The 18,982-nt window shown below is 47.8% G+C and overlaps 1 protein-coding gene across 1 annotated transcript; it reads left to right on the forward strand.

Annotated features, from left to right (window-relative positions):
- The first annotated feature begins 5,314 nt into the window (after positions 1–5,314).
- ACTR1A (ARP1 actin-related protein 1 homolog A, centractin alpha (yeast)) lies at positions 5,315–15,899 on the forward strand. The gene is made up of 10 exons (XM_009695416.1): positions 5,315–5,415; positions 6,318–6,393; positions 7,170–7,295; positions 8,092–8,216; positions 8,545–8,761; positions 11,855–11,947; positions 12,695–12,869; positions 13,712–13,773; positions 14,142–14,182; positions 14,546–15,899. Exons 1-10 carry the CDS (start codon positions 5,315–5,317, stop codon positions 14,646–14,648), a joined length of 1,119 nt encoding a protein of 372 aa, XP_009693718.1. The 3' UTR covers positions 14,649–15,899.
- The last annotated feature ends 3,083 nt before the right edge of the window (positions 15,900–18,982 follow it).

Raw genomic sequence — 18,982 nt, forward strand, 5'->3', positions numbered from 1 at the left:
AGCTGGAGCTGTCCGTCAGGCGGCGCTGCATCCCGGTTCTGTGGCCCCGCCTTGTCCCCCTTTGTGCCTAGGGGACAATGGGGGCTGGTGGGCCGGACCTTGGCCAAAGTCCCAGCATGCCCTGAGGGCAGGCCTTGGCAGGACTCCCAGCATGCTCTGGGGGTGTCTGCTCTTCTCTGTCGGACCATGCCAGAGATGGGACCCTGCAGTCAACCCCCCCATCGCAAGTACAGCTCCTTGACAGGCCCAGTGAAAGGGGGATGGTCACCCCCAGTACTGGCCACCTTCTCCCAGTGCATCCAGCCTAGTGGTCACAGCAAGGCAGTGCCAGCACCCAAGGCATGGATTCCCATGCTGAAGCCTGCAGGAGGCAGAGCTCCTGAAGGAACTGTTCCCAGCATGGGTTGCATCAGCTGTAATTTGACAGTGGGGTGTGGTGTTGCAGATGGCTGCTTCTAGCTGATAATGCTTCTCATTAGCTCAAAGCAGACCTTCAACCTGTGTGGGTAATAGCTGAGTTTGAGATGAATGAGTTATTGCATGCCTTGGTGAGGTACTCCTGGGTCCAGTTCTGATTAGCCCAATCCATGCTGGCCTCCCAAGAGAAAGGACCATCCAGGAAGGGGTGGGAGTGCATATTTTGGAGGGAGCCTCCTTCAGTGTAGTGAGTCACAAATTCATTCTGCTTTCTTCTGACCTCTAATGACAGTGATTCAAATTTTGCTGTTTTGAAGGGTCAGTGTTGCGCTCCTGTCTTTCTCCATAATCTTAATTTCTGCTGAATCTTTTTGCCATATGGCATGTGGACTTGCTAGCCTAGCACTTGTCAACCTATTGACTTTTTTTTCTCCCATAAGCTGAATGATTGTAGGTCTTCTCGGATCAAGCCAATTACTCTTCTGACCCCTTCTTTATTATTGATCCCAATTTCCTCTTTACAGCTTGAGCTCTCTGATACAATTTTGGTTTTGTTTCTTCCTCTGGAATCATAGCAGAGAGATTTAGGTTAGACATTGAAGGAAAATATCTAATGGAAAATGAGATTAAGCAGTAGAATTGACTATGTGGAGAAAAACATGTGATCTTCTTCATTGGAGACATTAAACAATAAGTTAGGTTGATTGTTCTTAGAAATGTCTGGAGTAGCACTGACCCTTCTGTGGTGTCAAGTGATTGGCTAACCATTACGGTTATTTCCAGGCACTCTGGTACTGTGAGGATAAGTTTGTTGTGCTATAGTCATATAATAGCAGCCTATATCTAATTTCAGCATGTCCTTTTGTTATTTAGCACAATGATTGCCATCGCTGCTTCAGACCTGAAGAAGGGCTCATGTGCCAGGAACTGACTCTGTTTCTTTTCTCATTTTATCAGCTGGTCTTATAAAAGCTGCTGCTTCTTTTTGTCTCTCTGATAAATGAGTTCCCTCCTTTCCCCTCCCTGTACAAGAAGTAGAATGGAGCAGTTGTTGTGACATCTGCCTTTAACGCTGGCAGGCTGTCAGCTGAGGAGCCTTGTGGTGACACTGCATTTTTTAGTACTCTTCTGAGTTCAGGCAGGATGGGAAGTGGAGCTGCACAGAGCAGGTACCGCTGCTCCTGCTGCCTCATTACTGCTTTTCTTCGGAGAGCTGCAGGCACCTTTTCAAGGCTGAATGTTATCCCGTCTCGTGTATGTCTATGTATGGGAGGGTGGGGAGGGCGAAATGAGATGCTGAGGTGGTGAAGAAGCTGCCCCCGCCCCAGTCCCAGCCCTTCTGTAGTATCTCGGCATATTCCAAAAGGACATTAAGGTATGTAGCTCAAAACTCAACAAGGAGGGTGTTTTTCTCTAACCAAACAGTATGCTCAACTGCATGTTTTCAGCAGGGAGAGTTTTGTAATATACAGTGAGAGGGTTGGAGCTGTACCTCAGCACAACCTTAATACTCTTCATTGTCTAACAAATAATTTTTAAGAGTTGTGTTCCCATCTTGCATTCCCAGAAGCTCTCCCTGAAATAAATGGTCTGGGAGCCCTGATGAATACAGTGTGCATGTAAATAGACAGCATGGTTCAGCTGTGGCCTAAACAAGTGCAAATTCCTTGACCTCCATGGAATTGTCTCTGTTTACATAAAAGAGGATAAATTTGGCTTTGTAGTCTTAAGTGGTGGCATTTTAAACAGCTCAGCTGCCAGTAAGGGCCATTGTGTCTTTGGTTTGTTCTTGATATTATAAAATGTGTATCTAATAAAATAGTTTTATAACAACATGAAACATGCACTCTCCATAAAAAGTGCTACGTGGCAGGTTGAGTTTTGGTGATTTCCATTCAAATTTGAGTCCTAAATGCATCAAGGTGAATGAATCAATAACTGACTAGCTAAAGAACTAGCAGAAGAGGCATGTTCAGTTACTTCAAGGTACTCAGGAGAATTTTCCATGAGATTATCTTCCTTGACCTTTACATGTGATACGTAGTTTTTCTTTCTTTTATTCTTTTGCTCAGATTTAAAAAAAAAACTAATAAAAAAAGAACAAACAAACAAAACGGGATGAAAGCCCAGCCAGGATAGCTACTGGTGGAAGGACGTTAATTTTTAATTTTTTTAAAGTTTTAATAAATTGGAGCTTGTAGCAGAAGGGAGGATGCATGGTTTTTTTGCTTACTTAAAACAAAGATGAAAAAACAGGTCTTTACTTCTGAATCAGCCAGGGTTATTTCAAAATTTAAACCTTTTCCTCTCCTTGTATAGGAATCTCAAACTGGTGTATAGTAAATAGATTTACTCAGTGCACATGTATCTTCAAAGAAGTAAAATGTTTTCAAGAAAAATTGAATGGGTCAGAAAGCACTGTCAGGTCTTTGTAGTGCAGAGATAGCAAACAGCTGTGTGTGGTTTATTCCCAGGCACTTGGAAGCATGACTGTGTTGAAGTCCCATCCTACCGGCACATTCAAAAGAGTCATTCCTCTTTGGCTGCAGCTAGGAGTTCTGAACTACTGACACATTCGGTTAACTTTGAACTTCAATGTGTAAACGTTAAAATACATAACTTCCTGGGAATCTCACCAGGACATACTGGGTAATTTTTGGCCTGGCTTGAGGAAGTTTCGATCTCTGCGTTGAAATAGGAGCATCATTGTTCTCCTGAAACCACTTCCCAGCAGCAGACTGTGCTGGCAGCAAGATCAGTCATTATCTTGAATAAAACATTCAATAAGCACAATATTCTGATGTGGTTACATTACTGTGTTTGATTCAACTTTTTGCTACAAGGCTTGACAAAGGATGGTATTATTTCCCAGGTATGGAGTTGTTTATAAGCTGTGGTAAGGAAAATCAAAATAGTGGGTTTGTTTTATTCCTTGCTTCACTTTCAAGTGAATATCCAGAAGAGAGTCTGTCTAAAGGGAAGTCTATTTAACACTTCACAGGCTACTTTGTCACACCGGTACCTGTTAGTGCAGACCTTGGGAAGCAACTGATGCTGAGTTCCTCTTGCCCAGAGGGAGCGGTCCTGCCCTGGTGTCAGCTTAGGTGTGCTCCTTGAGCCAGCCTGGCTGCAGGCATTTGTCAGGAGACACGGATTCAAGCAATCTACCTTTTATATGTTTTATAACTAGCTAGGCCCGGTTTGCAGAGTGTTCCTGATACTCACCTCTTACAGATGCATCCTGGCAAATCTGACTCTGGCAGTTTTAAGGCAGAAGTGCCCCGGCCCTGGTGGCAGAGCACACATTCTCTGTGCAAAGCCCAGCACCTTGGCTGAAACTGTTGATGAAAGCAGCTTGGGAATAAGGTGCTGGACTGAACTGGAGAGGCTGGGGCCGGCCCGCATTCCTTTCTGCTGAGCCTGCTCCGGCTGGTAACCTCTGGCACTGGAACGGGGCAGGCGGCTGGGACAGAAGCATCAGAAACCACTGCAGCCAGAGCTTGTGTGGCAGAGCCCTGAGCAACTCATTTGACCTCAGCCTCTGAGTGAAAGCAGTGATGCTGACCTACATAGAGGTGGTCGAAAGGGGAAAGCGGTGGAGGAGCTGTGTTGCTACTCATTTTAAAATGCTCTGGGGCAGCCAAAATGTCTCTTTGGCCTCAAAAACAGAGCAGTCCTGCTGCAGAGCACTTGAGAGTGAACAGGCACTTCGCAGGTTTCAGTGCAAACTCATGTGCTTTGCTCCTAGTACGGGGTAAAGCAGAACTGCTCCTCTTTCTGCAGAAGAGCTTGCTCCCATGGTAGTCTGGGATTACCAGTGAAATGGCTTATTCGAGGAGAGCCTAGGAAAATCCGCTCCTTTGCAAAACTTGGGTGTTCCTGCAAGCTGTTCATTGTTTCAAGATGTCATTCCCTTGTGCAGGGAAAGGAAATGGAGGAGGGGAAGAGTCAGCACAGATCCAAGTTGATGATGGGGTTCCCAGGATGCTTCTGGATAATACCGACGGGGACGGGAGCTGCGGGGCCAGATGCCCAGCACTGACTCCCTGCCAGGGCCTCCCCGCGGCTGGTTTTACCCGCTCTGTGTTTGCTGCTTGTGCTGCTTTGAACGTTGCAGAAGGCTTTTTGGATTTGCGCCTTTCTGGCTGCCATACCCCATCTCTTCTTCCTTGTCCCTTCTAAACAAGCCCTATCCTGTCAGCCGCTCCTCCTGCCTCCAGCCCTTCCCCTTGCAGTCTGACTGGCACCTTTGTTCTTTCCAGACCCCAGCCTGAGTTCGTTTCCAGTGTGTTTTCTGACCACATTTCTGTGACCTGCCTCCTTAGCATTACCTAGTTTATCCACCACCTGATCTTCTTTTCCCTAGTCTCTGCTCCAACCTGTTTCACACAGTCCTTTCCTAATCCCTTCTCTGACTTTATCCGCCTTCCCTCCATCCTTTCCAAAACTGCTTCTTCCGAGAGGCCTACAGCCTTCATCCTCCCCCTTTTAGCACTGGCCCCTGAAGCTGGTAGGGTTCGATTGCTCTTGCTCGGCTTTCTGGAGTGCTCTCCTCCACCTAGAGAGTATTTAAGATTGATAGGAAACTGCAGAGCTTGGATTTAGCCTCCTGCACCCCTAGCACTGGGTAGAAAAATACTTGTCTGTACAGAGTGGCATTTGGGTGTGTACGCGGAGCAGTACCAGGGGTGTTTGTGCCATGTTCGATGTGTGGCTGCCAGGGAGGTGCCAGTTCCTCCCCTCTAGTGGCCAAGCTGGCCTGCTGGCACCTTCCCCTCCCCAGCCCTGCCTGGAGAATCAGTCCCAGGGAAGCTTTATTCCTAGTAAAAAGGAGAGGAGCTGGCAGTGATGATGTTACTTTGCTACTCCTTTAAAACTTGAGGAGATGACTGGATGAATGATAAGCTCATGTATTTATTTGTTGCTCCCACAGGGCTCGGGTGTGATTAAAGCAGGTTTTGCAGGCGATCAAATACCGAAATACTGCTTTCCAAACTAGTAAGTATTCTGCTGGTCTTGGTAAGTTCTTTGTACCACATACCAGTTCTTTGATATGTAGAGGGGAAGAATGGTCCAATTTTGTAACTGGAGAAATGAGTTCTTCTTTTTCTGCCTGTTGCACAGAAGTATCAGGGAGAGGAGATCTCTGCTATTAAGTACTTTCAGGTTTTCCTGGGGGGACACATACACCATAAAAGATGACTTACCACTTTGTCAGGCTCAACACCCAAACAAAGCTACAGGATCCTTTAGTCTTGAGACATGAGGAAAAGGACCGGGAGAAGGAAAAAGTTGGGCCAAGAGGTGTGAAGATCTCTCTGTTTCTTTGGTGTGTTGTCTGATGTCTTGATTCCTGCCAAATTTCCCTGGAAGTTTTCTGAGAGTTTTAGAGGAAGGAGGACTGCTGGATCAGAAACTCTGAATAGTCACTGGCTTTTATTTTCAATGGGGTGGGTTTTTAATGAGTGTATTTGTGTTCTGAGCAACGTGTTCTGTATGGTGAGGTGGGGTATGGGACTATAAATGTCTAATCTGAGAAGGCTATCTGAGGCCAGGCAGCACAATGTGGATCTGTCAGCTCAGACCATTGCTCAGTCTAGCCACGTTCACCCCAGGCACTGTTCGAACAAGTAAGTCCTGAATCATCAGGGGAAGTGTGACCAGACTTAGCTGACTTATGTCCTGCCAATTTAGAATTGTCTACAATCTGTTCCCTTCACCTCTGATTCTGAGATTAGCTCAGAGCAAACCTGGGTCTCTCTGCACCTGGTAGTGCCCCCAGACTTGCCCATTGCTTCAGAAAGTACAGGTTAGGATCAGAGAGGAACACAAAGTAGTTATTCCATGGGTGCATCTGAGGTCTCTCTCTAGAAGCATTTATACTCTTGCCTCTGTTCTAGTGTGGGCAGACCAAAGCATGTTCGTGTTATGGCTGGTGCTTTAGAAGGGGACATTTTCATTGGTCCAAAGGCAGAGGTAAGAAAACGTGTATACTGCACTTCTCCATACATCTCAGTGTGCTGCTGTAAGGAGGGGCTGTAGCAATTGTGCACAAAAGGGCTGTGGTTCCTTGGTATCAGCGTGTAGATTTGAAGAACAGAATAGATTATCGCTTTTAAGTGTGTCCAAGGTGGAGTGGTAAGGTTCATGAAGTTCTTGTGCCAACCTGCTAACCACAGACATTTTTCCCAAGTCCTTCTATATCTCTCCTTTTTTTACTAGGCTCCTTCTAGGTCTGTATGGTTACATCCCCATCTTTTTGACTGGGAACTTTAGAAATGGACCCTACTTGGTTGCCTTTTGTCTCCCCAGTGTGGGCAAGAAGCTTGCTTTCCACAGTCTTGCTTTTGTCACCATGTAGTCATGCGGTCTCACATTTCTCGTGAGCCCTGCGAACTACGTTCCCCAACACCACCCTGTTATGTTTTAGATCATAACTGAGCTGGTAGAACAAAGATACAATTTGATAGGTGTCTGTATGTTTGCTTGAGAAGCGTTAGGATAGAATGTGCTCTGCAAATGCCAGACTTTCCTACTTGGTATAAAAAGACCTTGTTTAATCTCGTGAATACCTTTCTGGGAGAGATGTTTGTGATTAATGTTCAGTTTTTGCCCTGTATGCTAGAGATAGGTTGTCTTTTAGTGGAATCAAAAATGAGAGAGTCTGACATTAAATCATAGTCATAGTGCTCAGAAATGTGATTGATTGAGTCTCTGACAGGTATGCTCTGTTGTCCTTGCTGTTTGCTCAGGAGCACAGAGGTCTCCTCTCAATCCGATACCCAATGGAGCATGGCATAGTGAAGGACTGGAACGACATGGAACGCATTTGGCAGTATGTGTATTCAAAAGACCAGCTTCAGACATTCTCAGAGGAGGTGAGAGAACTCATTTTGTAATGGCACAGGCGTCATTCAGTGTATGTGTAACACAAAGAGCCTTGGAACTCCAGGAAAGATTTGGGACTTTTCCTTTGCTCTCCTTTCTAAATGTGTCTGTTGTTAAGTTAGGCTCTTTTACCTCTCAGGAGATGAAATACACAAGAAATGTCCAAGCAGAATTCCTCCCCAGATCTAATGTTCTGGCCTGACTGAAAATCTGACTTTGAGCATTTGTTATTCACACTCTCTCTAATGATTCTGCTCTAGGCCAAGTGCTTCTAACTTTTCCTGTTCTGCCTGCGCATCAGGCATATCCACTCAGCAGTGACATGATTTGAAGTGAGGAAAGAGAAACCCACAGTCCTGTGGTCTGGAAGGAGCTGACCGAAAAAAATTATTAAATGACTGAGAGCAATAGTTGTATAAGTGAAGCAGGAATATTTCTGCCTGCTTGTGCTAAGACCATATGCCTTCACCCTTTCTTAGAGTCTATGTAATTTGGCTGATCTAGCTGATTTTTGGCACTGAGAGTCATCTTCTCCTCCATGGGGCAGGGTTGCTCACAGAGTAGATTTCCCAACACTTCTTCATAACTAGACCAGAACCCTGCTGGCCTTCCAACTTAATAGAGGTTATTCACAATCTAATACAGCTCAGTAGCTGAAATGATTCCATTCTACCTGTCCTCTTCCACCAGTGGTTCCTAAAGTGAATAAATAAGCAGAAATTTTCAAGAACACATGTCTAGCTGCCTCCTGGTCATTGCAGCACAGCTCCTTCTTTTCTTTACCAGCATCCTGTGCTGCTGACAGAAGCACCCCTAAACCCACGCAAGAACAGAGAGCGTGCTGCTGAGGTGTTTTTTGAGACCTTCAATGTGCCAGCACTGTTCATCTCCATGCAAGCTGTGCTTAGCCTGTAAGTGTCTTTCGTCTTTGATTTGCGCTTGTGAAATGTTGCCCTGAAATCCATTTTTTTCCACAAACCAAAAAAAAAAACCACCTGTGGAAGGCCACACTGATGTCTGAGTTGCCCCCTTTTCAAGCAAGAACTGAAACTCAGTTTTAATTTCTGTAGTAAAGAGTTTACAGGAATTTGTTGAACTATGATGAGAACTGCGTTTTGGGGGGTTTTTTAGCCCCTGTTCCTGTGAAATCTGTGCTCCCTGAGTTGAGCCTGGATGTGCTGCATGCGTGGAGTCACTTTGGATTGCTTGTTCTGACTTGATTGTTTGTCCCTTTGCTAGCTACGCGACTGGGAGGACTACAGGGGTGGTGCTGGACTCTGGGGATGGCGTTACCCATGCGGTTCCCATCTATGAAGGGTTTGCCATGCCTCACTCCATCATGCGGATTGACATCGCTGGCCGTGATGTCTCACGCTTCCTGCGTCTCTATCTCCGGAAGGAAGGCTATGACTTCCACACAACCTCTGAGTTTGAGATTGTCAAGACCATCAAGGAGGTGATGCACTGTGTGTTTCTGTGTTTATCCAAGAAGGGATTTATGCCCAAGGGAAGCTGTGACTTGTGAAATCTAATGGGAAGTGCCAGCCTACTTAGCTTCGCACCTCATTCCTTTATCTACCTGAGGGAGACTAGGGCCACTAAGATGATTAAAGAACTGGAGCATCTCTCATACGAGGAAGCGCTGAGAGAGCTGGGACTGTTGAGCCATGAGAAGAGAAGGTTGAGGAGGATCTTGTCAGTGTATATGAATGTCTGAAGGGAGGGTGCAAAGAAAACAGAACCAGGCTTATTTTGGTGATGTCCAGAGACAGGACAAGATGCACAAACTGCAACACAGGAGGTTCTGCTGAACATAAACTTTTTTACTGTGAGGGTGACCAAGCACTGGCACAGGTTGTCCAGAGAGTTGTGGAGTCTCCATCCCTGGTGATATTCAGAAGCCAGCTGGACGTGGTCCTGGGCAACCTGCTCTAGGTGCTGCTGCTTGAACAAGGCGGGCAGACAAGATGACCTCCAGAGGTCCCTTGCAACCTCAGCCATCCTGTATTCTGGGAGTTATTAGTCAAGGACGGATCTAATCCCTATTGAGGGGCTGTTAACATGGAGATGAAGGCAGACTGGTGGTTCAGAATCTGTTTTGCGTTTATCTGTGCTGCAGTATCTCAGAGTCTGATGCTATCTCTCACTGTTTGTTTACCCTTCAGGGCAAGGGTCTATAAAATCCATGGCAGGTAGGGATCACAAGTGGGTTATTGAAAGTTGCTTCCCCCCACCTCTCGTGAAAGGATTCACTCACAGTGTTTAGTGACCTTAGAGCTATGCAGCGGTTTGGAAAGGCATGATTAAGATCACTAGCAAAGCAGTTAGGTTCGCTTCTGTTGTGTGCCAAGAGAAGAGGACAGAGGTGGGACAGTGAATAGTAGCTCAGAGCTGGTGACTGCTCACAGCAGCTTTGCAGCATCACCGTGTCCACGCAGATGGGTTGCTCTCTGATTTCAGCAAGGCTGTGTGTGACTCGAGGCTGCCTCTCCGTCCATGTCTTCAGTACATGGGGTCAGTCTTCAGATCAGTACTGGCTGTGACTTGTGTGCTGATGCCTGGCAGTTGCTGCCACACTGTGGGCCCCCATCACAAGCTATGATTGCTGCAGATAACTCTGGGCTGAGTCAGCGGCCTGTGCCAGGGCTTGAGAGCGTTAATGTGCTATTCTTGAGCCTGTGACCTACCGGCAAAGGACCATAACGGAAATAGTTTGCTTGTTCTGCATGGCCATGGCTCAGTGTGTCCTTCATGTCACAGTACAGCTGAATGGCTTTTGCCTGTTGCCCAGAGACTTCATAGGGCTGTAGATTTTAACCTGGTAGCTGCTTTTTGCTCTATGAGTGTTGATTGCTGAATGGGAGGAAAAAACCACATGTGTGAAAAAACCCACATGTGTGGATACTGAAGCATCTGTGGACCAGAAGGTCTAGTGATCAGAGGCTTGCTGGAGAACTTTCTTGCTTCAGAAGAAGCGTGTTTTGTACCAAGCATCAGTTGCAGTGCAATTGCAGTGGCCTTACGGGACAAAGTGAGAGGCTTGTACTCTTCGGAAATATACTTGTGCTTTTCATAAATGGCCAAGGCTCCCTTTGCATCTTGGGTGATGAAACTATTAAAAGGTGTTGTGCTGACTGTTAAGTGCAAAGTCTTGCACCAGTGCAATCTTTTCTCTGGACTATACACTTAGGGAAACAAAGAGCAGGGGAAAGTAAGCCAAGTCCTGCTTTGCATACTGACTACCCTCACCAGTGAGACTGCTGAAGAAGAAAGGAAACAACCTGATGTTCACTCTCTGACCTACATCTTTTGCTTTACTTTAAGATAAATTTTAGCTGGGGAAAGTGTTGCACATTTCTAGGATATATGTGCCTGGAACTTGCAGTGAGATTTCTGTTGATGCTGGTGTCATTTGTAACTTGATTTGCAAATCTGAGGGGTTGAGTGTGGCTTCTTGTGTTTGCAGCTTTCTTGCCTTGGGAGAAGTTTGGATGTGCAGCCCAAATGTACCGTGGCAAGCAGAAAGCTGAGATCCTGGACATGGGAGTTTCTCAGTCCCAAAAGCTGCTTGTGATCTGTTAGAGTCTGTCTGACTCGAGATTTGGTGGTGTTTTTTTTTTTTTTTTCCAAAGGGGAAAAAATTAGGAATTTGGGGATGTTGAAAAGTCTACAGGAGAAATTACCTTAAAAGGGGAGCCTTCACTTATACCTGCTTCAGTACAAACATTGTTCTCTGTTTCTTGGTTTACTGTGAGGGTGGTCAAACGCTGTAGCAGGTTGCCCAGAGAGGTTTGTAGATTATCCATCTGTGGAGGTACTCCAAACATGACTGGACGTGGGTTTGGGCAGCCGGCTCTAGGTGACCCTTCCTGAGCAAGGAGGTTGGACTAGATGATCTCAAGAGGCCCCTTCCAACCTAAACATTTCAGTGATTCCGTTTAGGTATTTTTTAAATTGCCAAACGATAACAATTTGGAATAGCAAAACTTACCGTGGAATAAAAAGTATATGGGGTGCGGGAGCAGTTTGAAAAGTCAAAGTATTTTGTTCCCTGTAGCTTAAAACGTAGGTGGCCAATGGGAAGTGAGCAGCTTAGATCATGTTAAGAAATGTTTGCTGTTAGCTATTATCGTTTACCCCGTTGAAATGCAACAATGGACTTTGTTTGCGCTCCTAATCTGTTGTGAAGTTACTGAGCCCACATTTATACAAGGTTAATGTCACTAAAAGTGTTTCAGATGCATTTACTTTGCCCTACAGTAGGCTGGAAGCGCTCACAGGATAGTTACTCCATCTGTGCTAGAGGGAGGTAGCTTCTAAGCAGTAATAGAGAGATGGAAGCAGAGAGATGAGCGACAGCTGGAGGCGGTGTGAGCATCCTTGATGTCTCTAGTCATCACGTGGAGCTGTGGCATGAATAGGTATTTTTACCTGCTGTGAACCCAAAAGGTCTTTTTCCCCAGCACAAAGTATTGTTGAAATATTTTATCAGAGGCATTTGGGTTTACCCTTCCTTACCTCCCTCTCCCTGACTCTGTTTCCTCTCCAGCGTGCCTGCTATCTGTCAATAAACCCCCAGAAGGATGAGACTCTGGAGACCGAGAAGGCTCAGTACTACCTGCCAGATGGAAGCACTATTGAGGTTTGTAAGGACCACCCTCAGAGGATTCCTGATGTGAAGCACAGGGTTTCCAGAATAGCTTTCTGCCCAGTGATGGGAAATAAAATGCTGTGTTAGGTGGGAGGGGATAATTTTGAAAGACCAGAACTCATCCCAGGCTGTTGACTGGGCACTAGAATTTTTAGGGGAAGAAAACATTATTAGAAACCTCACAGCTTCTACTGGACATCCTGGCTAAGGATGCAGCATGACCATGGGGAGTCTGATCTGTTTGAGTGCAGGCTCTGATCTAGCAAATCTTTATGCAGATCAGGTATGGAGTGTGAGTAGTTACCAGCTCACTAAATTCAGCAGTGCTTTTGCATGTGGCTTTTGTCCTACCTAGAGGTGCAGAAACAATTGCTTTGAAGAGTGAGTTAAGAATACTACTCAAAAGACTGACCCTGCTATAGAACGGTTGAAGGAGAGGAAATACAGGTCTTGCCCTCCAGCACCAGGGGTGGATTGGCTCCCTTTTTTCTGCCAGTGACCTGCTGTATGGGGCTGAGCAGGTTTCTTCCTCTCTTTCATCTGCAAAATGGAAATAGCACCTTTTATAGGAGCAGTAGACCAAACTGGCTTTCACTTGGAAGCTAGTGATGCAGCATGAATGTCCAGGAAACTTTGTTACTCTGAGTTTTTTCCTAAGAAAGGCAGGCCCAAACTGTAGACAGTGAACAGAGCCACACTGCGCTCTCTTCCCCTCTGTGCTAACTTCTCCCTTTGCAGATCGGCTCTGCCCGTTTTCGAGCCCCAGAGCTCCTGTTCCGGCCGGACCTGATCGGAGAGGAATGTGAAGGACTCCATGAGGTGCTCGTTTTTGCTATTCAGAAATCAGACATGGACCTGAGGCGAACGCTGTTCTCCAACATCGTGCTGTCTGGAGGCTCCACGCTTTTCAAAGGTTCCTGCCTCTCCTCTTTGAGTGGGCTGTGACATACTTGATCTGTTGCTTCCTTCTCATGTGAAACTGGGAAGATAACCTATTTCACCCAACTTGTCCTGGGGGGTGAGGGCGGTGGAACTCTGCTCTAACTTTCTGAGTCGTAGTCTGGGTATGCAAGACACCTCTGCCCTTGTACATCACTTCCTGGGCTTGAAAGGCTTTTATTGGTTTTCCTCCTATTGCTCTGCCTGTGTCGGGACTCAATAGCTGTGTTCCTTCCTGCTGCTGTCTTTCAGGATATTTGAGACTAAGTACCTAAAAGGCTGTTGCATCTCCTAAGATACCTTTAGGTCTCTGGTGTGTGAGAGAGTCCAGTGGTCCTAGTACTGCATGAAGTGTGAGTTATAAGTGTGCAGAAAGCTTTCTGCCCATCACTGCAGGGCTCAGCTGGTCCCCATTGACTTAAAGGTACCCTCTGCCAGAACCCATCAGCCTGTTACCCACAGGTGGACATTTCCAGAGAGGTCCCTGTCTTCCTGTTTGAACCCTGCTCCCCTGTACGAGTGGGCTGGACACAGGAGGAATGCCCAGGGAAGGAGGAAGTCCTAAATAAAAATCTTGTTTGCTCCTCTCAAGTTGCTGCTGAGGGATAGAGCCGATTGTGCCAGTGTTTGAGGTCTGAGTGAGACAAAATCCCGTTATCTCACTGGCTGTGTTCTGTGCCTCTCCAGACTGGTGTCTCTGTGAGATCTGGAGTGGGATATTTGAATAGGACTGCATAGGACATGTCCACATTGTTAGTAGATGGAACTGGAGATTTTGCCAAAGAGCTCACACTGCACATTTTCTGTGTTGTGTAGGCTTTGGTGACAGGCTGTTGAGCGAAGTGAAGAAACTAGCTCCGAAGGACGTCAAAATAAGGGTAGGAGCAATCTCTTTTGTGTTTATCGCTTAACACATGTGTTGTTCTGTGGCCTTTAAAGAACCATGCTGAGAGTGCAGCTGCCATTTGCTTCAAACCAGAAATTACTTTCCTCAGACAGCCCAACAGTGTTTGCTGTTGTGATGAAAACCTGTTTGTTTTCATCACTAAGAAGGTGGCTCCTCTGACAATGTGACCCCTGTCCACGATCCTGGACCACAGTGGCTGTTTTGGGGGGTGCTGCTGGGTGTCTTTTTGGTGGGAGAGATCATACACGTTTGTTAGCCGTAGTGAAACGGGGGCAGTGTGCCAGGAGGAGCAGACCGGAGCTTGGGAAGGTACTGACTGGTTCTCTCTCTCTCTCACAGATATCAGCTCCTCAGGAGAGATTGTATTCCACATGGATTGGGTACGTACCACATAGCGACACGTCTTGCTGCGGGATGAGGGCTTGGGGGGTGCAGCCTGTCGGCATTGTCCCTTCTGGTGCTGTGTGCCAGGAGGGTTTCATCGTTCAGCTGCATGATGCTCAGCGTGTTACTGGAGCAGCAATCAGCAGGTAGTTTTGGAGGGGGCAGCTGGTGGACATTTGAGGCTAATGGGAGAGGAAGTGACTGCCCAGGGAGCGTTTCTGTTGTAGATAACTGGGAGCCTCAGCACCTTTCTGATGTAGGGAAGTACCACGCCATAGAAACAGCTTCTCTCTGCAGAGATATGATGAGAGTGCCCCCAACGTTTTCCTTTAACCCATAACATGCCTGTCTCTCCCCAGTGGCTCTATCCTGGCCTCACTGGACACCTTTAAGAAAATGTGGGCTTCGAAAAAGGAATATGAAGAAGACGGACCTCGTGCCATCCACCGAAAAAGCTTCTAGCCCTGGGATCTGTCCTCAGTCTCCTCCGAAGACTCACTTCAGTTCTAAACTCGCTTTTCTGAGTCCGAGTGTCTGAGAGCTGCCTGTGTGTGTGTGTGTGTGCGCCAGCATGCCCCGATGTCACTGAGCAAAGACAACAGCAGCAGGAGGGTTGTATTAGTACTACTAACTTCTTATTTTTTTTATTTTATTTTTGTTGTTCTTTTTTTAAATGGAAAGGAGAAAACACCAATCTGAGTTTCTCCAGAATGGCCCATTCCTTTTTCATTTCAGTCCCTTAGTTTCTGTATCACAATCACATTTGTCACTGTAAAACAAGCAAGCAAAAACAAAGGGAACAGCTTATAGAAACTGCCTAGCAAGCCAGAAGGGAGCCAACCACTGCAGACTGCTCAGCAGGCTTTAGTCAGCCCGACTGCAATGCCTGGATTGTCTGGAAACACATAGCTGAGGCCCCATAGCTACTTTCTTCTTCAGCAGTGTCTTCACCATCAGTAGGTTTTTGAAGTTGTTTTTAATATATTTTTTTATTAAGAGAAAACATGTTCTCAACTGTTAAGCCCATTTGCCCCCACTGTTTTTGGTGCGTGAGTGCGTGTATGCGTGTGTAACTTCTCAGCCTGACGTGTGGGTTTGCACCACAGCTGGAGAAGTTGGTGATAGGACTTAGTTTGTATTGCATGGAGTAGAACAAAGCAAAACTAATCAGCTGTTATGTACTAGACGGTTATTCTCTCGTACCTTGTTTTAAATATCTTTTCTCCTCTGGAAGCAAGTGCCCCAGAATGGGGGTGAAGGCACTTGTGTGTTCCCCCTCAACCTGCCAAGATGTACAGTGCTGAGTTCTCATGTTTTTTCTCTGTAGGAGTCGAGGCTGTTTCCCTCCTTCCTGCCATGTCAGGGCAAAGAGAGCATGTATTTGCAGCCAGGCATAACTCTTGTGTACTTTATCCATTCTGGGGCAAAATAATAATTGGAAAGGTGCATTGTAATGTAAGAATTGTTTTATTTATTGAAATGTCTGAGGGTATCTTAAATACTGACCACAGCACCTGGGAATTATGCTTTGGGTCTTCTTTGAACACCCGTTACCTAGCTGACCGTTATTTGATGTTAGCACTGTGTACAGCACGCACGCTTAGCAGAATAGCCAGCCAGCCCTGCGACACCACCCTGTACCTGCTCTGTAGGGCGTCTCGCTGTTCTCTATGAATACACTAAATGAGAGGACAATAAACTGTACCAGGACGTTGGTGTGAGCAGCAGTTTGTGAGGAGGAAGCTGCCACCATGGCTGTTTTCTGCTGTACTGTGTGCACCTTTCTGCTCGCCTGGTGGCTGCTTTGCTTCTACTGCTTTTACAGCCACGGGCAGGCCTATGGCCCCGCTGGTGTTGGGGTGTGCCACTCTTCCCCCTTTAGGTTTTCCTTATGAATTATTTGGTGCTCTTGGGTTTTTTTCCCCGTTGTTAATTGTCTGCAGTACCTGGCAGTAGCAGTGGGGCTGGAGTTGCCGGGTGGCAGTTCCTCCCTGTTCCCCTCCGTTCTGTTCATTGCTGCACATCACCTTGGCATCACTCTCAAGCGCAGAGGTGGGGTAAGAGCTGGAGGGCTGCTGCAGAGGTGTAGCAAAAGCTGCTGCATTGCCTCAGCTGAGGTGAATGTAAGCAGCAGTGTGTTGCAGTGAGAACAGCCGTGTTCTCAGGGCTAACTGCTGAGCTTGGAGAGGCTATAGGCAGGCAGGTGTGGTGGTTTCTTCCCAGTTGAGGCCAGGCTGCTTGTTCACCTAACCCCATCAGAGCAGACTCTTTTTAAGCAAGAACCTGTCAGATAGAAGAGAGGCATCAATGCTCAGCCTTCTGCTGGAAGATCAATTGTGTTCTTGCTGGTTTGCTGTAGCGTGCGGAGGAAAAGCAGCAAACCCCTCTTGGTTCAGTTACCATGTGCCCCAGGCAGTGCCAGTGATCTCTTCCTCCCCCTCCCAGCCTCTCTGCTGGCCTTGCAGAAGCCGCAGTGCTCATTTCATAACCTGCAGTGACCGGACAGAAAGGTGCTGTCTCTGATCTAGCATTTGTTTGATCTGCCTGACTGTTCCCTCGCACACTGTCCAAACCATGTTGCCTGGTGGTGCCCAGCATACTTAAATAAAGTCATTCATATACAACTCTCGAGCCTCCTGGCCTCATCTTCCCACATTTGCAGGTTTAAGGCGGTAACTTGTGTTCTTTTGCCTGTGCAGAATTGTTGCTGGACAATCTGTGCAAGGAGACACCATCTCTGCTCCAGGACTGCATTCATGGCCTGACTCTTGAGTTGAGGGAGGAGACTCCTGGGCTGCAGCTGTGGTCTGCCCTGCTGATGTCCAAAGCTGCTCTTCTTGGCAACCATTATATATTGTGTTTCTCACTGTCAACAGGTCAAGGGCAGCTGAAGCATAGAGAAGCTGCAAGTGAGGGCTGGTGCAGGCAGCGAGGGCAGCCCTGGCTGAGCAAGGGTGACGAGCGATCCTGCTGCCATTGTGAGAAAAGAGCTGGTGCCAGCCCAGGCACTCACTGAGAACTAACATGGTGAGCTTTGCTCCCAGGGCAGGCCTGGGGGAGCAGCACAGTGGTGCAGTGCCCAGGCCTGCGACTGCCCCCAGCCTTTGTGCCGCTTCCAGAAGCGGGTGGTGCAGGAACAAGACAGTCCAGTCCCTTGGGCCCTCCAGAGCAGCAGGGGTAAGTGAGTCGCCTCCCCCCAAAAGGCACGTGATACACCAGCCCACTGATCCCCTCTGTCCCCTGCAGGAACAGGCCTAGGCCCCTGCACAGAGCAGTCCCCTTTTCTCCCACACAACCACAGTTGTGCCCCTGCAGCACCGCACGAACCCAGGCAGGTTAGAGCCACCTGCTAGAAAAAAAAAAACAAACCACAAATCACCAAGCAATACAGAAAAGATCATCTTTAATTTATGAAATGAAGAATCATTCTCAGATTTTGTTAGAAGTCACACAAATAACTTAAGATTGAATCCAGAGCTACAGAAGCCTCACGGCAGGAATGTCTTGGTCCAAGACAGAAGGCAGCCGTGTCCTGAGGCAAGATGGCAGGTTTGTGGGCTGAGACCCCAGAGGGAACCTGGCACTAAACAGAGAATGGCCACACCCCTAAGCGCACAAGGGCTCTCAAATGCTGCCTGCACATCACCTCCTCCTGCAGGCATGCACAGGCCAGAGCTCTGCTTTGGCACATCTCTTCTGCCTGCACCCAAACACAGTGCAGGGATTGAGGAGACACTCCCTCACCTCAGGGAGCCCTTTGGTGCCTACCTGCCCTGTCTGCTCCCAGCCAAAACCAGAGAGACCAAAGCACCTGCTCTCCTCCTTGGGTCCATCGCTCAGCAGACAAAATGAGATGATCAAACTCTCTGGCACCACTTCAAGCAGAGAGGAGCTGAGGTGTCTGTGTCGCCCCACCGAGGTAAAATCTCAACACTGTGACTGCCCAGCACTGTGTCAGACACACTCTGAAGAGGAATCGAAGGCACAAAAGCAAGACCTGGTGTCCCTTCCAGGCTGTGCTCTCCCCCTGCAAGAGGGGAAGGCGCCAGGCTGCCTCATTGGGTCACTGGGGACAGCCCTGGGCAGGGAGGCACTTCCATCAGCTGGGTTAGGGGTTGGCTCCCTCACCTTGGCCCCACAGCCCCAGCCAGCATGGGAGGGGGCTCCCAGCACAGCTGTGTGACAGTGCTGACCCGAAGGGGCTGTGGAGGGGAGAGGAGCAATAAACACAGGCAATAAGATGCCAGATAAGATGTTCCAGCTCCAGGCTCTGAGCCCAGTTCTAGCCCAGTGCCTTTCCCAGCCTAGCAACTCCCTCTGCAAGGCCACGAAGAAGAGAGCCTCAGCATAAAACAAGCACAGCAGGCAGACCCTGGCTGTGCAGGATATTGTCCTGGGAACAAGAATGCCTAAGAGCGGATTTGGTCCAAGAACCATAGCACTATATGTGGGAGGGCTTGTACCAGCTACTGGGAAAGGCCTTCAGGGTCCTCTCATCCCTGCTCCTGCTGTCCTGCAATCACCCCCTCAGTCACTTGGTCCCTCAGGAGCCTTGCACTCCACTCCCCAAAGCTGCAGGGCTCTAGCATGGACAGACCCCCTGTGCAGTCTCCTCCTGCTCAGCCAGAGAGGCTGCGGCTCCCCAGGGCCATGCCCAGGCCAGAGGACTGCACCGGGGATGTGTCTGTCCCCAGCAGACGCTGCAACCCAGCACCTCCCTGCTGGGATGCGCAGCCCTCTCCTCCCTGGGACAGGCTAGGATAAAGTGGTGTTGCTCCTGTGGCCAAGCGATCTAT

Source organism: Cariama cristata, unplaced genomic scaffold, assembly GCF_000690535.1.
Source record: "Cariama cristata isolate BGI_N322 unplaced genomic scaffold, ASM69053v1 scaffold40742, whole genome shotgun sequence".
Taxonomy (NCBI): Eukaryota; Metazoa; Chordata; class Aves; order Cariamiformes; family Cariamidae; genus Cariama; species Cariama cristata.